At 40.1% G+C, this 21,568-nt stretch overlaps 1 protein-coding gene across 2 annotated transcripts; it reads right to left on the bottom strand.

Annotated features, from left to right (window-relative positions):
• Window positions 1–787: 787 nt before the first annotated feature.
• Window positions 788–18,840, bottom strand: khdrbs1b (KH domain containing, RNA binding, signal transduction associated 1b). 2 transcript variants are annotated; one of them, XR_009826226.1, is made up of 11 exons: window positions 18,537–18,839; window positions 17,142–17,266; window positions 16,376–16,492; window positions 15,992–16,138; window positions 12,085–12,206; window positions 11,793–12,000; window positions 11,626–11,693; window positions 11,287–11,345; window positions 11,031–11,210; window positions 9,184–9,262; window positions 788–1,905 (listed from the first exon to the last, which is right to left on the bottom strand). XR_009826226.1 is itself a non-coding variant. In XM_062047504.1 (10 exons), the coding sequence occupies exons 2-10, from the start codon at window positions 18,634–18,636 to the stop codon at window positions 11,104–11,106; spliced, it is 1,053 nt and encodes a 350-aa protein (XP_061903488.1). In that variant the 5' UTR covers window positions 18,637–18,641; window positions 18,764–18,840; the 3' UTR covers window positions 10,034–11,103. The 2 variants fall into 2 exon arrangements, 1 of the variants encoding a protein (XP_061903488.1); XM_062047504.1 differs by lacking the exons at window positions 788–1,905; window positions 9,184–9,262 and having other exon boundaries at window positions 10,034–11,210; window positions 18,537–18,641; window positions 18,764–18,840.
• Between the last annotated feature and the right edge of the window lie 2,728 nt (window positions 18,841–21,568).

Below are 21,568 nucleotides of genomic sequence, written 5' to 3'. Positions count from 1 at the left end.
TAAGAACGGAATCCTGTTGCGTTAGCTTACTGTAGTGCAGTATAAAAGAGCAATAAGGTGCATATATAAATAAATTACTGTACAGATAATTGCACTTTTGCATATGCATCCTCGTTTACGGGTGTATGTTATACGGTCTTTATAGTCCAGCGAGTTAATACGTCTTTGGGGGGCATTGAGGGGATTATTATGATGCGTTTAAGAGTCTTATGGCCTGAAGGAAGAAGTTCTGTAATTATAAGGGCTATTGAACTGGTGGCCCTGCTAGTTCAGGGGAAAAAAAGACGTACATTTTTGCAGCAGATTCTTAAAAACAAAAACTAGTTGCCATGGAAATTATCTTTGACTAGCTGTTTTGGCATTAGGTCCTTAAAAATAGTAACTTCGACAAAATAGACAAAACTTTAATGTCTACCGTAGAGGACGCCTGCTCTTCGGGATATACAAAATGACTCCCAGTCCTTAGTTTTGGATATGTGGCCCCCTAAGCAGTTGATTTGAAAGTACTTGCCACATGTCAACAGGGAGTTTTTAATTTCCTTGTACTGTAGTAAATGTTACATTTAGGTGTCTTTTTAAATTGGCTGATGGCACATTTTAACAACACGATTGACCTAGAATATTAAAATGCATCGTTAATTTGCCAGCAAAGCAACAATTTGAATTCAATTTCAGTAAATATATTTGCAAGATTGTTTTAGCTCATTAACAGACACCTAATCTGTGTTGCCGCTATATAAAACACTTGAGACGTCTACCCGGACATTGTAAAGATGACGAGGAGGTAGTCGATCAATCTCTTTATTGGAAAAAAAAAACAACTAGGCTACTAAATATCAGCAGACTAGACTCCCTGCCCTCTTTTCACGCAGCCGCCCTCACAGACCATCAGAAATCCCAGAACTCTCACGCTACGAAAGAATAAAAATGTTGAGGAAAAACGTATCCGTTCAATTTTGGCCGGCATGTTTTTTGTTCCAATTTTTTTTTAGGCCAATTAAGCAAATTCAACCATTATATCACAACATACCTCCCCCAGAAGATGCCATTGCCACAAACTGATTGCAGTCCTGTGATACCCTTCAAGACTGCAGATCTTCGATGGTTTGTATCCCGAGAGCCACTTCCTTTGGAATGTAATCTAAAACAATCATACTTGTTTTGTCAGAGTAGCACTTCAGGAAATAGGAGTTTCGCCCTTTTACGTAGCATCAGCGCTAATATCAAAAGAATGAATTATAAATGGAGTGTTTTGTCCTGCTCCCTCACATGCATCTTCACTTTGCTACATTAGCATACTTGGCCGCAAAGAGAGCAATGCGCTGTTGGTTTTGAAAAGTGTGAAGGGGGGCGGGGGGGTTGGACATGCAAATGGAGCCCAGCATTAGCATGTGCAATGCTCAGGGCGGCTGAGATGTCTGCAGAGATGCTGATTTGCACACCGCAGGCCTGCTTAAACTCTCCCAGGCCGAGGTCTAATTTCACGTGGCGACGAGGCGCACTCACACGGAATGTTAAACAATTAAACACTTGTAATTCAAACGCCACTCCCGCCCTTCATTTGACTGCATTGGAATTAAAAACTATTTCACGGCTTCCTATATAACAAGAGAGCTCATTTTACACCACATCAAAGTGGAACTTCTACATTTCCAGCCTCTTTGGTGGTAGAAATCAGTAGCAGAAAAAAAAGGGAAATAGTTCATTATTAGTCTTCAGAGGTTCCAGGGTGAGCCAGCTGAGAGCTTTGTCCTGCTCGCCTAATCTGCTCTTCCTGAGCTACATCAGCTGGCTCCTGTGGGTCCACTTGGCGGTCGGCCCGGACTGTCGGCGGCTCCAGAACTGGGCCCCGAGCCACGGCTTTACAAGGGGCCGCCTCCTGCGCTGCTCCTGAGCAATGTGTCACTGCGACAAAAAAAAAGGATGAGACCACCTTGATTTATTACAGTAAGTTTCATGTTGGTGAAAACACATTTAATTCATCCAGGCAGACGGCAGCTTTTCAACATTAGCTCTATTTGTGCATTCAATCAGCTTTAAGGTCAGATGTCAACCTTTCAGACGTAAATCTGAATCTAAAACTCACCAACTATTCACAGTGCTTCACTTTCCCCCCCATTTTGTTATTTTAGCCTTATTCCAAAATGGGATTCATATTGGTCCTCAATTATTCATAATACCCCGTAATGACTGAAGAAAAAAGTTGTTGAAATTTTCGCTAATTTATTAAAAATTTAAAATCACACGTAAATAAGTAATCACAGCCTTTAGTGAGATCAGGTGCACCAAGTGATCATCCTTGAGATGTTCCTACAGCTTAAGAGTCCGTCTGAGTTGGTTGGACAAGACACACCTGTCTATATAAACAGGTCCCACACTTGATACTGGACGGCAGAGCACAAACCATGCATAAGGTCGAAAGAATAGTCTGTAGACCGCCAAGACAGGACTGTCTTGAGGCCCAAATCTGGGGAAGGGCACAGACAAATGTCTGCTGCCTTGAAGGTTTCCATCTGTAAAGGGAAGAAGTTTGGAACCACCAGGAGACTCTTCCTGAGCGATCTGGGGCGAAGGGCTTTAGTCAGGGCGATATGGCAAAAAAATTATCGCGATAAATGTTTTTATATCATCCGACCTTGACTATTCTCACAATTTATTTATTTTCAATTAAAACTGATAAGGATTATACCGCATCCCTACCGTTTACAACTGCAGTAACTAGTAACAGACATTTCCGCCATGTTTGATTGAGGGAAAAATGCTATCAGCTGACAATTGTCATTTTGTTCATATATATTATATATATATATAAAATTGTGCCTACTAGAGGTGCCACAGTACAAGTAACCCACACTACGGTCTGTACTTTGGTTCTTAAGCCATGGTTTTGTTTCTTTTTCAGTATGTTTTGTGGGTGTAAAGATAACTTTTTCCTCCCAAAGTTTTGTATCTTTGCTTGTGATCAAACATTCTGCAGTAAAAGTACAATTGCTGTAGAGAATACTACTTTTATTTCAAGTTAACATTTACTAAACAACACTTTTCAAATGGTAAATTATTTGTATTCTTTAATTACTTGTATACATCAGTCCTTCGGCAAACAGTACACGGTGACCCAGATGTTGCAGTTTTTAAAACTCAAATTCTGTAACTTATATTGAATGGAAATACATTAAAGTGCAGTTTGAATTTGAGGCACTGTAAAATAATGTGTACCAACACAAAACCAGTTTAATGATTGCAAATTTTTTTATTTTATCCACAAACAAAAAGAACAAAGTGTCTGCCTGCAGTTTTTTTTTTAGCATGTTAAATCAGACCAAAAAAAAAATGTCTGATAAAAAATATTTAGATATAAAAATGCCTTTTCTGACTAAATTAGTGGGTGTGTTAATTCTCCCAGTTGGGATCAAAACAGTCAAGACTTCTGTGAGTGCTTGCATGTTCGCATTAGGGGCAGGATTACTGGTGAGCTGCAGCAGATAGTGAAACTAAAGTTTTGGCTCCTTTTAAATGTTGTGTTTCAACTTCTATGCTAGTGCTAGTCATATTTCTTTATTTTGTTCTTCTGGGCTGCACTTCCAGCTGTGTAAGGGACGAGGCACAACGCAATCCAACGTTACGCCATAAGGAGACTTGACTTTCGCGACAGTGAAAGGAGATGGTCGCGCACACAAACATACTTTCATACAAACAGGAACACTGTCAATAAAGGTGGATCGTTCCGTGCAGGATTATACCAAGCATTGTTGCTTCCCTACCGTTTACTACTGTTATAAGGTCCACCATGTTTGATCCAGGAAATATGCCAACAGCTGATCATCGTGATCGAACTCAAATTTATCATGATCTCCCTACGAACTCAAATTGATCACGATCTCCCTACAGGGAGGTGACCAAGAACTTGACGGTTACCGTCAAAGTGACCGCATTTGTGGTATGGTGGTATAGCAGCCAGACGAAAGCTAATCCTTTGTAAAAGTTAGCTAAAATGCCCCAGAAAGACTCAAGACAATGAGAAACAACATTCTATGCTCTGATGAGACAAAGAATAATATTTCTTTGGTGAAAATGCCCGGTTGGAGGAAACCAGGCACCACTCATCACCAGGCCAATACCATCCCTAAAGTGGAGCATGGTGGTGGCAGCATCATGCTGTGGGGGTGTTTCTCAGCGGCAGGAAGTGGGAGACTTGTCAGGATAGAGGGAAAGAGGAATGCAGCAATGTACAGAGACATCCTAGATGGAAGCCTGCTGCAGAGCGCTATTGAACTCAGGCTGGGGCAATGGGTATTTTTTCAGGATTCAGTACAACTCGAACAGTCCTTTAGTGGCTCGGCCAGAGCCCAGACTTGAACCAACGCTTCCTATCCAACCTGATGGAGCTTGAGAGGTGCTGTAAAGAGAAACGGGCAAAACTGCCCCAAGATAGGTGTGCCAGGCTTGTCGCAGTGTATTTAAAAAGACTTGAGGCTGTAATTGCTGCCAAAGGTGCATCAACAAGTATTGAGCAAAGGCTGTGAATACTTCAGGGTTTTTCCCCCAGCTTGCCATTATACATGTGGCGGTGGGGGCGTGACATTGTCAATATGTCATATAATTTGCATAATTGCTGATGCATATTGATTTTTTTATTATTGCTATTACCGTAATTTCCGGACTATAAGCCGCTACTTTTTCCCCTCGTTCTGGTCCCTGCGGCTTATACAAGGGTGCGGCTTATTTACGGCCCGTTCTTCTCTGACACCGACGAAGAGGATTTCGGTGGTTTTAGTACGCAGGAGGAAGACGATGACACAATGATTAAAGACTGACTTTTCATATTCATGGTTATTTTGATAACGTACAGGCGAGCACTTTGTATTACTTTGCACCGTTGTATTATTTGTACTCTGCACGAATGCTGCTCGCCATGTCAAAGATGTGAAAGTTTGATTGAATGATTGAAAGATTTATTGTTAATAAATGGGACGCTTTGCGTTCCCAAACAGTCATCTCTGTCCCGACAATCCCCTCCGTGGTAGCAGGAACCCCTATATACTACGCTAATTACACATCAAAACCCTGCGGCTTATAGTCGGGTGCGGCTTATATATGGAGCAATCTGTATTTTCCCCTAAATTTAGCTGGTGCGGCTTATAGTCGGGTGCGGCTTATAGTCCGGAAATTACGGTACATATTTTTTATAATTGTTCTCATTGTGCAATGTAACAGTCTGTATACCATTGGCAGCTGTAGGCGAATCCATTTCAGCTACTCTTTAAACATGAGTACAGTTTCTGATAACATAAGGTATGAACACACTAGATTTTGCAAGGAAAACTTCACTTAAAAAAATACAAATTTCTCCATAACAGGAAGAACTGAATGAAAGTTGAAAACTGCTTTGGCAGTGTTTTATTTTTCAAGATTGCTGATTCGCTCATTCAATCAAAAAGGGATTCATCCCAGACAGGTCATCCAATCATGCAAAAGCGCGGCACCCTTCGTACACTCTTATTCATGCACTCAGCATCCGTGGGTGGGACAAAGTAGAGCGTTTATCCAATGATCGTCCAGTTTGCTACCACATCAATGAAAAAAAACCTGTGCCCGCTGTGGCCAAAGTAGCTAATTCTAAACAAAAGATAAATGCATCCTAAATCATTTAGTCAATGAAATGCAAACACAAAAGAACATATTTGACCACTTTTAATTTTATGTTTTAGGGAAATCTGGACTTCCCTTGCAGTCTTTAGCAATTGCCACTGCTCTATATACCTGGTGTGTTAGAACGAAGGTGTGGCAAAGCCGCCTCGTCTTACCACAACACTTGCGTCCGTCCTACTTAGTTGATTGAAGTTTTTCAGTGGTCACATTTTCTGTGCATCACTGGTCAGTGGTACGTAAATATCTATTCATACAATTTATTACTATGTTTCCACATAAAAGACCCTAATTTTTGAGGTGTGGTGGCTTCTATTAAGCAGTGGCGCCACGCTACGATCAATTATGTGCAGGGGAAACCCTGTACATGGGATTTTTTTAGTTTCGTTTTTAAAAACTAAATTTCACATTGAAATTATGTGGTATTGGGTGTACAATTTTTCAATAAGGCTGTAACAAAAAGTGGAAAAAGTGAAGTGCTGTGAATACTTTACAGATTCACTGTATCTTGAAACATTAAATCAGCATGAAAAAAACAAATTCAACCAGAGCTTCACCAAAAGTTCTACCTTCTATAAAGAGTTAACTGCGCTCACTAACAAACCAACTACAAAAACACCCACCAAGATGGAACAATTGCACTCCTTCATAGAGACAATTGATTGCTACACCGCCATCACATAATATTGTCCGATTATAAATGTGATCAAAAACTGAATGATTCAATGATCTTTTAGAAAAGTCAAGTATACCATACCAACTGACCAATACCTATTTCAAGTTAGTCCGAGTCACGGGGCTGACTGAAACGGTATTTGTCATAAATTAAATAGCCTAAGTAACAGTCTGGGTGCATGTTTTAACAAATCACCTTTTGGTGTGTAGCAGTTCAGAAGAACAAAAACAACATAGCACTAGTAATACTAGTATTTGCGGCACCGTTTTGACTTTAATGTTGACATTTGTATTTCCACGAAATCATAAACCAATGACAACAAAAAACTAATTTACTGGGAACCCTACCCTCTAATAAAGACACTCTGCATTCAAGTTAAGTTTATTAACTGAGCGCTGCTTCTCTGACTCAAAATGTTCATTTAACTTTTCCCTGCCCTCCAGACAAATAGGACATTGTGACTAATCCCTCCGACCGTTTATTTCTGGAATCGCTCGCGTCCCTTTTTGCTCCTCTCTCTACTAAAGGGGCTTTGAGCATTGGCTGCTCATTAGTCACTTTCCCAGCGCTGACACCGGCGGCACGGCCAGTCCCGCTGAAAGCGAGCGGCTCCGTATGCGCTTATCAAACCGCCAGGTGACTTCGAACCTGCCAACCCATCAGTGAGCTACTGCTGCAGCTACAACAGGGTTAGTAACACGGGAACATGCCCCTGCCACATTAGGACCTCCCTGTTCATGGCTTTAAATCATTAACAGTAGGCTTTCCACCCACTCAAAAGGTAGTAGAAATGTAATTGTTGAGATAGTGTAAAATCACTTAAATTTCATATTTTTCAAATTATAAAAAAATATTTAAATTGTGTTTTACTTTTGTCTGCAAAACCTAATTTTAAGTTCTTAATATTTGAGTAGATGTGCCAAGATATCACAGTGAGTATGCATTAATTTCAGTTTGTCCTTAGTGTAATATCGTAGTCAGTTAGTAGTCTTTACCATTAAAGTCAAAGTACCACTGAGAGTCACTCACACTAGGTGTGGTGAAATTACTCTGCATTGGACCCATCCCCTGGGAAGTGAGGGGAGCAGTGAGCAGCAGCATTGGGCGCGCTCGGGAATCATTTTGGTGATTTAACCCCCAATTTCAACCCTTGATGCTGAGTGCCAAACAGGGAGGTAATGGCTCCCATTTTTAGTCTTTGGTATGACTCGGCCGGGGTTTGAACTCACAACCTACCGATCTCAGGTCGGACACTCCAACCACAAGGCCACTGAGCAGGTCATTTATTAGGTCAAATGTGCTATTCTTCTGTTGAACTTACAAAGTGTATAAACTCCAAGTATTTTATTACACACCAGCTGTTTAGTTATGTGAGTCTTAGTTGTAGGTTTGATCATATTTGGAGGTGTTGACATTGCCATGTAAAACCATTAATGCTATTCAATAGCATACACACAAATTAGCATCGTGCTAGCGCATTTTGAAAGGGGGACCCTTACAGTTGGCTTTGAAAATGCTGACAAGAGCAGTGCTGAATATTCACAGTGCCTCACATTTGCCACATTGTTTACGTTAAGTCTTACTCCAGAATGGAATAAATTAATTTTTGTCCACAAAATTGTACACACAATACCCTTTATTGACAATGCAATGTATTTTATTAATTTTACCATTTTATTTGACATTAAAAAAAAGCATGTACATAAGTATACACAGCATTTTGCTCAATACTTTGTTGATGCACCTTTGGCAGCAATTACAGCCTCAAGTCTTTTTGAATACAATGCCACAAGCTTGGCACACATACCTTTGGGTAGCACCTCTCAAACTCCATCAAGTTGGATGTGAAGCGCTGGTTCTTCAGATCTTTCCAGAGATATTCCATCAGATTAAAGCCTGATTCAAGACATTGAGAGAGTTGTCCTGAAACCATTCCTATGATATCTTGACTGTGTGAAGGTCGTCGTACTCCTGCCAAAAGATGAACCATCGCTCCAGTCTGAGTTCAAGAGCGTTCTGCAGCAGGTCTCCATCCAGGATGTCTCTGTACATAGCTGCATTCATCTTTCCCACTATCTTGACTAGTCTCCCAGGTCCTGACGCTGAAAAACATCCACACAGCATGATGCTGCCACCACCATGCTTCACTGTAGGAATGGTATTGGCCTGGTGATGAGCAGTGTCTGGTTTCCTTAAAACATGTCTGGCATTCACGCCAAAGACTTCGATGTACAAAGACAAAATGGATAAAAACCAACGCTTCCCATCCAACCTGACGGAGCTTGAGAGGTGCCGCAAAGAGGAATGGGAGAAACTGTCCAAAGATAGATGTGCCAAGCTTATGGCATCGCATTCAAAAAGGCTTGCGGCTGTAATTGCTGCCAAAGGTGCATTAACAAGGTTTTGAAGAAAGGCTGTGAACATGTACGTACATTTGATTTTTAAGATTTAAAACATTTGCTAAATAAAAATAAATGTTTGCCCATTATTACAGACTATGGCGTGTAAACTATTTTTTTCCTCATAAGTCAAGACTTTTGGAGTAAGGCTGGAACATTACCAAAATAGAAAAATGAAGCGCTGTGAATAAGTTATTTCGCTAAGTCTTGAGAAGCAGTTATCTGTCAGTCTGAAAGAACTAATGTGCGTTCCCAATTTTGAATCTTAATAGCGATACAAGTGTAAAAATTAGTACAATGTGGTTGACTACCTTTTTCAACTAACATGACTTAACTAATGTTGCTATATAGAAACACCACAGATTGTTATTTAAATTTAACTCTTGTTTTTTGTCCTAGTGTTTAGGCAGCATGATTTACGGGTAATAAAGATGAGGTCCGTAATGGAAAGGAGGCACCAACCTGATGGTCACATGGCCTTAGCCCAGCTGTCTGCTCAAGGGTTTCCAGGCACTTAGCGAGCAACCTAGACAAGACGGGCCTGGAGGGAGCAAAAAGCCCAAATCAATACACGGCCTATAGAACACTTGATAGGTACTTGAAATAAGAGAACATGCAACATGTCTACTAAAGATATATTCATGCAACTCAAACATTTAAGAAACATTACAGTACAAAAAATGACAGATTTGGCACTCTTCATTTTAGCATGAGTTGCATTAACACTAGCCTGATTATTACTACTGGTATGATATTGGAAGTTATTTTTCTTACTTTTGAGTCTTTTTATTTTTTTGTCTTTTAAAAAAGAACTTGTACGCATTTACCAGCAGGTTTAAGTCAAAAGCTAAACACACTACGAAATTAAACATTTAGGGTTAGGTTACCTTTACAGTGGTTAAAAGCATCCTCTCCATTGCACTGCCATTAGTGTGTCATTCATGACAATGAGGCCTAGACCTGAATGGTGGTTTGAATTCAGTTAATTTGCAGCGGGTATGAAAGCAATTTAACGATTACGACCACAGGTAAGATGATTGAAAAAGTTTTATACATACCCAGGCATTCAATGCTTTAGAACTCTATACACATTAGGAAGCTATCCGGGTTATTTTAGAGGTCTTACCTCTGGGTCCTTTTTAAAAAGTATAGAAAGAGAGAGAGAGAATAAGTCGAGCTCTTCAGACATCATTTAGTGGGGTTAAAGACGTCAATGCATTCATTTAAGATTTAAAATGCGCTTTTGAATGAGCAAACAAAAGAAAAACCCTTACATCTGACTGCCGCCAGGGAACAAATAAAGCAAGTTAAGTTTCATTTAAAAAACCACTAAGCTTTATTGACAAACTGCTGCAAAACATCTTTTGGACAGATTTAGTAACCTATTTAGGCAAGCTTACACATGTAGCATACTGCATTTTATGGAGAGGGTACAGAGACTAGTGTGAGGAATAAGTACAGTTAGGAGCTTTTAAAATATGTACAAGAGTTGGGATTGAGCTGCAGGATCCCTTCTCTATTAAAAGAGACGACCCATGTGGAGATTTGTGTCCCGATCCTTCTTGTGGTTTGTGTGCATGCAAGTTTATTGACAATCAGATTACAACATTAAAGACCTGAAGTGCTTTTCTAAAGCATAACATAAGGCCATTGCTTTAAACTCAATTTACTTTTTTTGGTTTTACATGAAGGTCAAATTGAGGATATGAGGACAGTCCATCTCAACAGTGTCTTATTAGGGCTATATTTCAAAACTCTAAATGTACAACAATGACAAATAATGCTGCCTAAACCTACATGGGTGTTTTATGCTATTTAAAACAAAGCATCACAAAGAATGTATTCCATTAACTTTATTGTTCACTTGATTTTTAAATGTGTTTTTGGTTTCTATATTACAAGTTTAAAAAGGTCTTTTATTTGACTATATTAACAGAATTTTGAAATGTAGCCTAAATGGGAGTCTGCAACTGAACCTTGACAGATTATTTAAAAAAAACAATTAAAATGGATACTTTAAGACAGGTGGAGTATGAGCCACTAGTTAAACTTGAAGTTATTACTATTACAAAACAGTCTTTAAAAAAAAATATGCCAATAATGCCAGAGGGACTGGTCAGAGAAAAGAATACAAGAAAAATAAAAACTTCCTAACAGCCACTTTGGTTGATTGGTTGTGTTAGAGGGGAATGCGGGTCAGGTGTGGTCAAATCACAAACAGAATTTCAGTCCCCGATCTTGTAAGAAAGTCCAATGTCAAAAAAACAAATAAAACTGAAAAAGAAACCAAAGCCAAAACGGACAATTACTTGTGTCAGGCTGCTTAAAGCGACAGCTGCCGTTGTCGACAGGTAACACTGTAAAGGGGAGGGCGGGGCCACTTCAGTATGCTCGGTATGGGTGCTCCCTGTATGGCGTCTTGGCACCTCTGGAGGTAGGCGGGGCTTTGTTTGGAGCTGCTCTCTGGGTCCCGTTCCAATCATCCTGGGCTGTGGACCACACATATGCATCCTAATTGCAACATCTACTGGTTCACCCATCAGCCAAATAGTGTGCATGTCATACCGTAAGATTCATAGGACTCTGCAGACTCTCCATGTCCATAGTCGTAGTATTGTGGTTCTCTGGTGGGCAGACATGGGAAGACAGATGTAAAAAAAAAACAGACTTTAATCTCAGGCAAACATCAAGTGCCCAGTGAGTGAAATGTCTAGGGGGGATGCTAATTGGCTTCCGTGAGCGAGATCAAAGCTACCGAGCAGCTCTCCCAAGTATCATCCAGGCTAGTTTGGTGCCAAATTGATGAAAAAAGACGAAAGGAAAGAATGCTTGCTGTGCTTGGAGACCATTTCAAGGGAAGGCAGTAGGTGACAAAGCAAAGAGAAATAGGTGTGAGTCACTCACGCCTGCTGCTGATTGTAATAGTTGCCATATGAGTCGTAGGTCGCAGCATCGTAGCTCTCATTGTAGCCCTGGAGAGGAGAAGGAACAAAAGAATAGGGAGGGTCTTGTTAGTGAGGCGCGGATGCAATTGTCAGTTTTTGATTATGAGTTTCTCTGACAGTACTTACATATCCATCATAGCTCTCGGCGGCTGCAGCAGGAGTTTGCTGGTGGGATGACATCCTCTGGGGGGGCCCAGCAGCTGGTGGCCTGGCACGGGATGCCGCAGCTCCCCTGCCAGATGCAGCGGTAGGCCCTCGTCCTGACGGGGCGCCTCTTACTGCGCCACCTCTAGCTCCCCGAGCAGCGGCGCCACGAGGTGGCATTCCCCTCCCCCTGGAAAACAGGCCAGGAAAGCATCCTCAGTGATCAAGTCAAACATGCATTTGTGTCCCCTCTGTGTGCAATGTCCCTCTTTACCTGTGCATTCCTGGGGGGCCGCCACGTCCCCGGCCTCCTCTTCCTCGGCCTCCATGTTCTTGGCCTTCATTCAGGTAGCCCATCTCCATGAACTGCTCTTGGCAGATATCGTCGGTCACATCCTGTGTGTAGGACATAGTGACAAGTGTGACACTGAGGAAGCAGTGACTCGAAAAAATGATGATGCAGACACTTAAGTATTGGGATAAATTGTAAACATTTTAACCAAATCTGAATATTTAAAAAACACTTGGCATTTTCAGGTATGTGAGCACTGAGGGAAAAAAAAAGAGGAAAACTGACGAAAATAGGAAAATTTGTGTCGACACCAAGTGCTGCCATGCAAGCACCGACAGAAAAATTTAAAAATCAAGACTAACGTTTTTTTCATAGTTTGCCCGGGGGTGCGATTTATACTCTGGAGCGATTTATGTGTGAAATTATTAACACATCACCGTAAAATATCAAATAATATTATTTATCTCATTCACGTAAGAGACTAGGCGTATATCAGCAATCGTCACACGCACACGTCAACCAATAAAAATTTGGCGGGGCGGGTCATGGCAGAAGTGCATTGTGAAAAAAAAGATGCTACCTGCTACTACTTCCGTACCTATGAAAATTGATCATTTCATTAGTATTATTTATGGTCGTGTGTCCGTGTGTAACCTGCGAGTGAAGGTGCACATGCAGCGACTAGTGATGCACGGTTTACACCCGAGACGCTAAAAAGAGAAAAGTTGATGATGAATGCCGTGTTTCCAACAAGACATCGACTGCAAAGCAACGTTCCCTCTAAGGTGCGTGCCTGCGCAATTGCGCACTGTTCAAGCGTCCTCTGCGCACAGCAAATATATGCCGCGCACAGCAAATATATGCCGCGCACCAAATCAAATCCCATCTGAATTCTAAACAAAATAAACATTTATTCCATGTAATTTTGCAATGCAACTTTGAGTGACAGTGACAACAAGCGGCCCTAACGGTGTTCGTCAACACTGTTCAATTGAACACCGTTCAATTGAACACCGTTCAATTATTGTAACGTCTATCGAGATGCTTCGAGGACAGGAATTATATCGATCACTTTATTGAGCAAAACTGTTTATATTCGGACATAACCACACCAAAAACATGAGTAAAACGATTATATCTCGAAAAACTAGTCATTTTCTGCCGTACAAACCAGGCCAAAACCAACTTGTCATCTGTCACCAACACGCATAGCACTAAACCACTGGTGTGTTTATGGCCACACAAAAAGTCGGACAACTCAAACACCACACAAAGTTACACTATGACTCCTCAGTCATACGTGTGCTTATTTTACTGTCATTTATTATTAATGTTCATTTATCTATATTAGTCATGGAATGCTGTTACACACACTATGTTGAAGTATTACTATTATTAATTATTATTATTTATCTTACGGTATATATCAAAAATAATATTGAGCAAAACTTAATTGAAATATTGTCGATGTGACCCTCCAGCAGTGCTCGGGTTGCTCATGCGGCCCCCGGTAAAAATTAATTGCCCACCCCTGGTTTAAGGGCTTGGCCTCGGCTAACTATTGCACACAGCCAACCTCGCTTGTTAATACTGCTTCGCACAACCAAGTTCCAAAAGTCTACAAAGTGAGAAAATAAAACCAAGTGACACGGCCACGTTCTATACAAAATAAGGTTGAGTAGTTTGGGTGTAATACTGCAGACTAACAAAAGTGAAAAGACAACAAAGCTTCCTGTGTGATCGCATGAACAAATACGGCATTCATTTCACACACAAAAAGTTGGGAGTGGATTAGCGAGGCTGCTTTCCCGAGCAGCACAAATCCCGCAACACAATCTACCATTTTCCTATGGGGAGCAATTTAGAGCACTGCCCTGTGACCCAATCAATTATTTTCATGGACCCGACCTGCGCGTAAAATGGAGACAGAGCTTTAATGACGACGAAAAAGAAAGAAATATGCAACGCAGATGGCAGCTTTCAATTACCTACAGCATGAGCCGTTTGACTGCTAACAAATTCATCTATGGCGACATGCAGTGTCACTGCAGCGCCATCTAACAGGCCAGCTGGGTGACAGGTCTTTACCCCTTAAGGTGTAGGATGAGCTTAGTGAGCACACTGCAAAAATGATCAAATAAATCGTGCAGTGTCACCAAAAAAAAAAGACCCACAGACACTCTACAGAGGCCTTGATCTGCTTTCTGTATCTTTCTACTCATCTACACACATCAAAAAAGTCCTGCACGGACCCAAGACTCAGGTATGTCATTAAAAATTTAAAAACAACTCAAAAATACACATAAAATCCTGTCTTGAATACAAATTAAAGTCATGAAACATCAAATTACAGCCATCTGGCAGCTTCTCACACTACACGTTTATCTCCTCCCTCTTCAGAATATTGCTCCCCATTTAAAAATGTGAAGCCTTTCACAAACCCCACATTGTTAAAGAGCAACTAGCACAGACTCAAGGCAGATCAAGAACTTCAAAATAAAACCCATCCAGTAAGTGCAGGCAGCAAATTGGGAATTTAAAATCCCAGCTGTCTGAGAGTTAAACAAGTCTAGATGAGATTTGGCAGTAGACAAACAGTACCACTGCTATTCCACACTACTTTACTGACATGTGCGAGAGGGCTTTGCCGTTACATGCAGTGCTGAATCAACATTTGGATGAAGAGCACCATTAGTGCAACAGAAAAAGCATTTTCAAAAGGCCTTTGGGGTAAATCCTAATATTGTCATCATGAAAGCCATGAGTCAAGCAGCGGGCTCCTAATGTTTACAGGCTGCTAAGATTGTCTGTGAAAGGGGAACTTGCAGAGGAAAACAAGAGTTAAGATCCTAAAAGAAGAATCTATCTGTATGTGTAACTCTTATCTCTCCACAGCCACGCATCTGCTCTAATTCAGGCATGAAGGTGAGTTGATAAGAGTGATACGACATGTCTAGACACCAACGTGTGATGAGTATAAATAGAAACTAAGGACAGAGAGTACAGGGACATTGTGTGAGAACCAACACAGTCATGTGAATTAGTTTGACAATTGATGTAAGTAAACCTCCAAAGTTTGACTACACTGACATTGAATTTCTCACACAGCTTAATGCACGCTCATTAGGGGGCTGATAAGTTAGTTATTGGTTGATCATCAAAGTGATAATTTTTTAAATGATCATAAAACAAAGGACATCTATTACACGTGCTATCCCCAGGGAGCCTGCAGAGGTACAGCAGGTGGGTCATGCAATTTTTGGTTAATAAGACGAAACCGCACAAAATAGTGTGCGCTCACAGAAAGTGTGGTTCAAAATATCACTGAAGACATGCTGCCATTAAATAGGGTTGAAAAAGTACTAGCAGTTCAAAAAGTGCTGCAAACAGTCATGTTGCTGGAATCTGCTAGACATGTTTTTATACATATGAACTGTTAATACATCTGCTTATACTGTAGTGTCTATATTGTCTACCTCTGCCTACATGTACTTTTTTCCACCCCCTCTATAACATTTTTACAACATTGAGATATAAAAGTTTACATTCCAATTATAATGTTAAAATATTGATTAAGTACAAGTTTATTGCATTTGAAATTATATACATGCATTATTACGTCAGTGGGGGGAAAAATTATGTATCTGCAATAATTTTTAGGTCAATATATCGTCCAGCAAAATGTGTTATTTGGCCCTGGCCTAGTTATTTGAATATCTTAGCTTTATCTCTCCTTCAGTTTGAGGGCCCTTGACCTAAAATATGTTCAAGACCCATGGTTTTCCATGTTGTTTAGCACAACCCATCAGGGTGCCGTGAAGCAATTAACTGCAATGTAAAAACAATTACAACGCAATGTTTCTAATGGAAACACTTTTGCACAACTCACAGGAATTAGGAACTTCTTGACTTCTTCCATAGCGTGGGCCATGCGCATGTAGGCGTCGGGGACAGGGGCAAACACCTCCACGAACACATGCAGCTCCATGGACAGGTGGGCATATTTTGGCTCGCCTCCAGATCTTAGCTCCTCCTCCTTTAGTGCAGATGATCAGACAATGTAGAATTATCATAGGAGAGTGTCATTAACTTTCAGATGGCATCCGTAATGACCGTATAACTACCTAAATTGGCAGATTACTTTCCATAAAAAAAAACGATGTGCTGTGAATAGACTTATATAAGCTTTGCCATTGGGCTCACACATGGACCAGATGTTTAATGGCGCCAGGAAACCTTGTCCTGTGTCCAAATGTGCAAAATTACTATTTACCTTAGTTTTGTCTCTCATTGAGCCCTTGCCCAGCACAGAGATCTTTGCTCCGGTCTCCTCCTGCAGACGTTTAATGGTGTTGCCTTGGGGTCCCAGAATCTTTCCCACAAAGTTGAACTTGAGAAACACAAACAAAGACCGATAAGCCTGACTGGCATTGAATCCAAAAAGGGAGGAGAGTGAAGTAGCAATCACTGTCAAGGGTCTTGTCGCGCATCCTGCTGCCTTTTAGTGGCATATTGACCCAAGGAGAGGTCGATACGAGCCCCCGGGGGGAGTAATGCCACCAATGACTGGTCACTACAATCATCGGAGCAACATGTGATTAAAAAGTGGCAATCTTCACATGCACTAGCTTTGAACTAGCTGATTGCTGCTGTCACAGTTGGGCCGGGGCTGCCAAATAAATTCAGAGTTGTAAAAGGGGGCCCTGGAGAGAAGAAACTAATTTATGAGCGTCTCAGTCGTGAGCTTCCTCCAGAAATGAAAAAAATATAAAAGGCAGTGTCACTTACATAATCCACTCAAGGTTACAAGACAAATACATCTTTATTGTCTCCAAACAGAAGGGAGGACCCAAAATATAGGCATTAAATAGCATATAAAACATATTTAAGGCATGTTTTAAAACATGTCCCTGCGCTCTAATCACGCCTTAAGATCAAGGTTAAGATGGGTAATCTGAGACTCCAAGTAACCTTACGACTTAATGAAATCGAAACAAGATGAATTACATCACAATGAGACAAAAGAAGAAACAACGTACCCTGGGGTTTTGTTTGACAGGTATGAGGATCCGCTCCTTGAGTTTGATGTTATGTTGTGTAAAAAGATCCAGGTACGTGTCAGGCTCGTCCTTCTTGGATCCACCTTTTTGGATCCTTTCGACTTCTTCATAGGGGAGGAGACGAAGGAGAAGTTTAGTCAGAAAATATAAAATGTGCATTTGTAATGGCGTCTAGCAGTGGGTCACAAAACACCGCCAGAAAGCAGAGGGGGCATTTACCAAGTCATTAACATCATAAATGGCCTAGCCGGGCGGGGGTGCTGATTACATTTCCAGGCGTGCAAACACTTTGGGGGGGGGGGGGGGGGGCTACAGCCTACATACTGGGCCACCAGTCAAAAACAGGGCAATCATGAATGCACAAGTTAGCACGTTAGCAGTAGGACATGAATAGTTTGACGAGTCCAATGTGGTCAACAATGGCAAAAATTCTGTAAAAACTGCAGTTTACCCTTTAAAATCGTTTTTATTTTTATTCAGTCATTGGTGGAGCATAATATTGTTTTTAACATGGCTGTGCAGCACTTTGGAAACATTCTTGTTGTTTAAATGTGCTATATAAATAAAGTGGATTGGATCAGCCCTTTGAGACACTTGTGATTTAGGGCTATATAAATAAACATTGATTGATTGATAATGGAGTATATTTGCTTTATCCGTTTTCTAGTTGATGTTTTTACTAGGCAATTATTCAAAACAATATCCCGCCAAAACCATTACTTCCGGTCACGAGAATACGGTACATTTTACTGTTGTAAATATTTCGTAATACTGCACAATTAAATTTACACCTAAATAAATTTAGGACATGGCTTTAATCCAGTCTAGCACAAAAAAGGAAGAAAGAGAGATCCACGCCCATACAAAGAGAGACTAATGGCAATAAAGACTTTGGCGACACAGTGCGGCCATTTTAACTTGAAAGCACATGTGAGACCGCCAGTCCCGAAACTCCGTAGTCACCAAATTTATGAAAACGTTGATTTTTTGGGGGGTAAAGTCACAAAACCCAAGCAAAATGGGGACATTAAGAACTAAAAATAAAGTGTGAGTTATGCAATGAGTGTCAGGAAGTGTACATACAAAGTTTGTTAGTGTTGCTGTAACTGCGTATATTTTTTTTCCGGGGGTGAGGGTTACAAAACATAAAAATTGATTATATAATTAGTAGGAAGGGAAAATACCAATAAAGTTTCTTTAAGTGCTGCTATAATGGCCACGTCGGCAGATTACAAAACACGTCAACTACAAAGCACGTGTTAAAACATGGCGCTCAACGGGTTTTTCCGGACTTTTGTCGACACTTTACAAAAACACAAAATGGCTCACAAAACACCACTACATACACATCGAAGTGGGTTTTTTTCTGTTTACCTGCGTTTAAAAGTTTGGTGGCGTGTGTGAACGACGAGTCCAGGCTGCTCTTTTCCAGCAGCAGCTCGGAGAGAGAAGATTTGTTGTCGCCGTTCTCCATTTTGACTTGAGAGCGAAAAAAAGGGAGGTTTTTTTCAGTTCGAGTTACAAAAAAAATCCCAACAACGGAAGTTTAAAAAAAGTAATCCAGTTATACAATTAGATATATAACTATATAATGTCTGTACTTTTTATGTCGCCGTCGTTCGGTTTGGTAGTCGACCGCTCGCCGTCGTCTCTTCGACTAAAATGAGAGACGAGGCGCCGGGTGTGCTGCCTTTTTCTACACGGCGGACGTGACGTCGGCGTGACGTCACCTTCTAAGCCACGCCTCCCACTGTCTACGCTGCAAGGTTTCTCATTTTTTTATAAAGCCTAAAATACTATTCTGGATTACAAAATAGCGTTTGAAAAGGTGCCGATTGACGCAAATGAGAACAGTTGTAAAAATTTAAAGCGTTGACATTTTGTGTCATTGCGATACAAACCACATAAATACAATAACATGTGTTTATAATTGAATTAATACTAATAATTAACAGTAGAAGCTAGATGGAAGTTGTACATATAGCACTTGTATGATATAGTTCCCGAAATAAATAATGTTTTTCTTTACATGACATGTGCAACTATTAACTGCCACATTTTTGAGACAAATAGTTAGGACCACTTTGATACTGAAACAAGGTTCAAAGATCAAAGACTTTATTTTCATGTGCACAATAGGAACACGTTTAATCTGTAACAATGACATCATTGTTTTGCTTTCCACACTCGAGTACAGTGGAGAAAGAGGGTAATGAAATAAAAAAGGGAAATGTGACATATATAAAAAATTCATACATAAAAATAAAAAAACTATGTACATGTACAACAAAATTTGCAGAAAAGTGGCAATGTGCATATTATGTAGAAGTGCACAGAAATATTTGTAATAAATATATATCAAAACATCCAAACAGAAATTGGCCACAGTCAATCATTGTTTTTTTTACTTTTTTATTGAGCATAAACAACATATATGACAATATACAAACAAACCAAGGCACTTCCAATACATCTCATTACAGATATTCATTAGGTTGAGCAATCAACATATTTCAACCAAAAAAAATTTAAACAAATAAAAATGTTGGTAACACTTTAGTATGGGGAACATATTCACCATTAATTAGTTTATTATTAAAGTAACAAAGACTTAACTTAGAGTTATTTGGACACTAGTAGAACATATAAGGGTTAGGGTTGGGGTTACTAATAAGCGATAATTCTGAGGTTATTGAGGGAAAACTCTTAGTTAATGGCTTACTGGTTGTATAATAAGGCCATGCAGAATAAGGCATTACTAAGTACTTAATAATGACTAATAAAGAGCCAATATGTTACTAATTTCCATGTTAATAAGCAACTAATTGATGGTGAATATGTGTTCCCCATACTAAAGTGTTACCAAAATGTTACATGAAGTAAAGAAAGAGACACCACACAGATGCAAAACATTAAAAATAAATTGAAAAAAATTATAAATGAAAAAAATAATGAAATTGGCTGATCTAAAACAGCTTCAATTCCTCAAAGAAAGACAATATTTTGAGTGCTTTTCATTTTTCAACCTACTGCAGTCAATCATGTTCACTAACTATAACTATAACTATAACTAACTATAACATGATCTGATAGCTCAGTTACAGCTCTTTTTATTACCAAATATGTGTTATATGTGTTTTATGTTGCACGATTGCACCAAGAAAAATTCCTAGTTTGTGGACCCGTTCTCAAACAATGGCAATAAAACTATTCTGATTCTGATTCTGATTCTAACAAGAAGTTAAATGGCTTGTCGGCTGCGGAAACGCCGCAAAGGAAAGGATGTAAATTTGTCAAAACATGTGTAACTGATGCCAGCCGGTGTGGCTGTGCGATAGTACGTTGTGTGAAGCTCACTCCCGACAGCTCAGGAGCACCGCTGGACAATGAGTGACCAGAAAACTGGAAATGTGTGCAAAATTGGAATTGCATTGGTTAAAATTAACATGGCCGCCATTAGGGAGCACTTAGCAACAAACTACCCTTAATTATTTGATAATTAGTCTAATGTATGGGTAAAAAGGCAAATAATGGTTGTTTTGTTGTCTAATTCAGTGTTTTTCAACCTTTTTTGAGGCAAGGCACACTTTTTTCATTAAAAAACACGGAGGCACACCACCAGCAGAAAATGTTAAGAAATTAAACTCCACTAGGTTGTCGTGCCTTATTCTGAGTTTGTTAGTGTTTTCCTGTGTGTAGTGCTTTAGTTCTTGTCTTGCGCGGTTATTTTGGTGGCCCTTCCTGTTTTGTTGGTGTTTTCCTGTAGCAGTTTCATGTCTTCCTTTGAGCGCTATTGCCCGCACCCGCTTTGTGTTAGCAAGCAAGACTATTTAAGTTGTTGCTATTCTTCTTTGTGTGGACATTGTTGATTGCCATGTCATGTACGGATGTACTTTGTGGACGCCGTAAGTTTTTGCTGTCGTCCAGCATTTTGTTTCCGTTTACTTTGTGGACGCCGAAAGTTTTTGCTGTCGTCCAGTATTTTGTTTCTGTTTACTTTGTAGCCAGTTTAGTTTTACTTTCGTTTTGCTTAGCCATTGCCTTTTCCTTTCCCTTTTGTTCATTTTTAGTGTTCATTTTGAGTTTTTTGGTGTTTTCCTGTGTGTAGTGTTTTAGTTCTTGTCTTGCGCTCCTATTTTGGTGGCTTTTTCCTGTTTTGTTGGTATTTTCCTGTAGCAGTTTCATGTCTTCCTTTAAGCGCTATTCCCCGCACCTGCTTTGTTTTAGCAATCAAGAATATTAAAGTTGTGCGGATGCTATCCTTCTTTGTTGATTGTCATGACATGTTCGAAAGTACTTTTGTGGACGCCGTCTCTGCTCCACACGCTTCAAGTCTTTGCTGTCGTCCAGCATTTTGTTTTTGTTTACTTTGCAGCCAGTTCAGTTTTAGTTTCGTTCTGCATAGC

The sequence above is a fragment of the Entelurus aequoreus genome, linkage group LG05 (assembly GCF_033978785.1).
Source record: "Entelurus aequoreus isolate RoL-2023_Sb linkage group LG05, RoL_Eaeq_v1.1, whole genome shotgun sequence".
NCBI lineage: Eukaryota > Metazoa > Chordata > Actinopteri > Syngnathiformes > Syngnathidae > Entelurus > Entelurus aequoreus.
The sequence above is the reverse complement of the archived record's forward strand: the minus strand, read 5'-3'. Positions and strand labels throughout refer to the sequence as shown.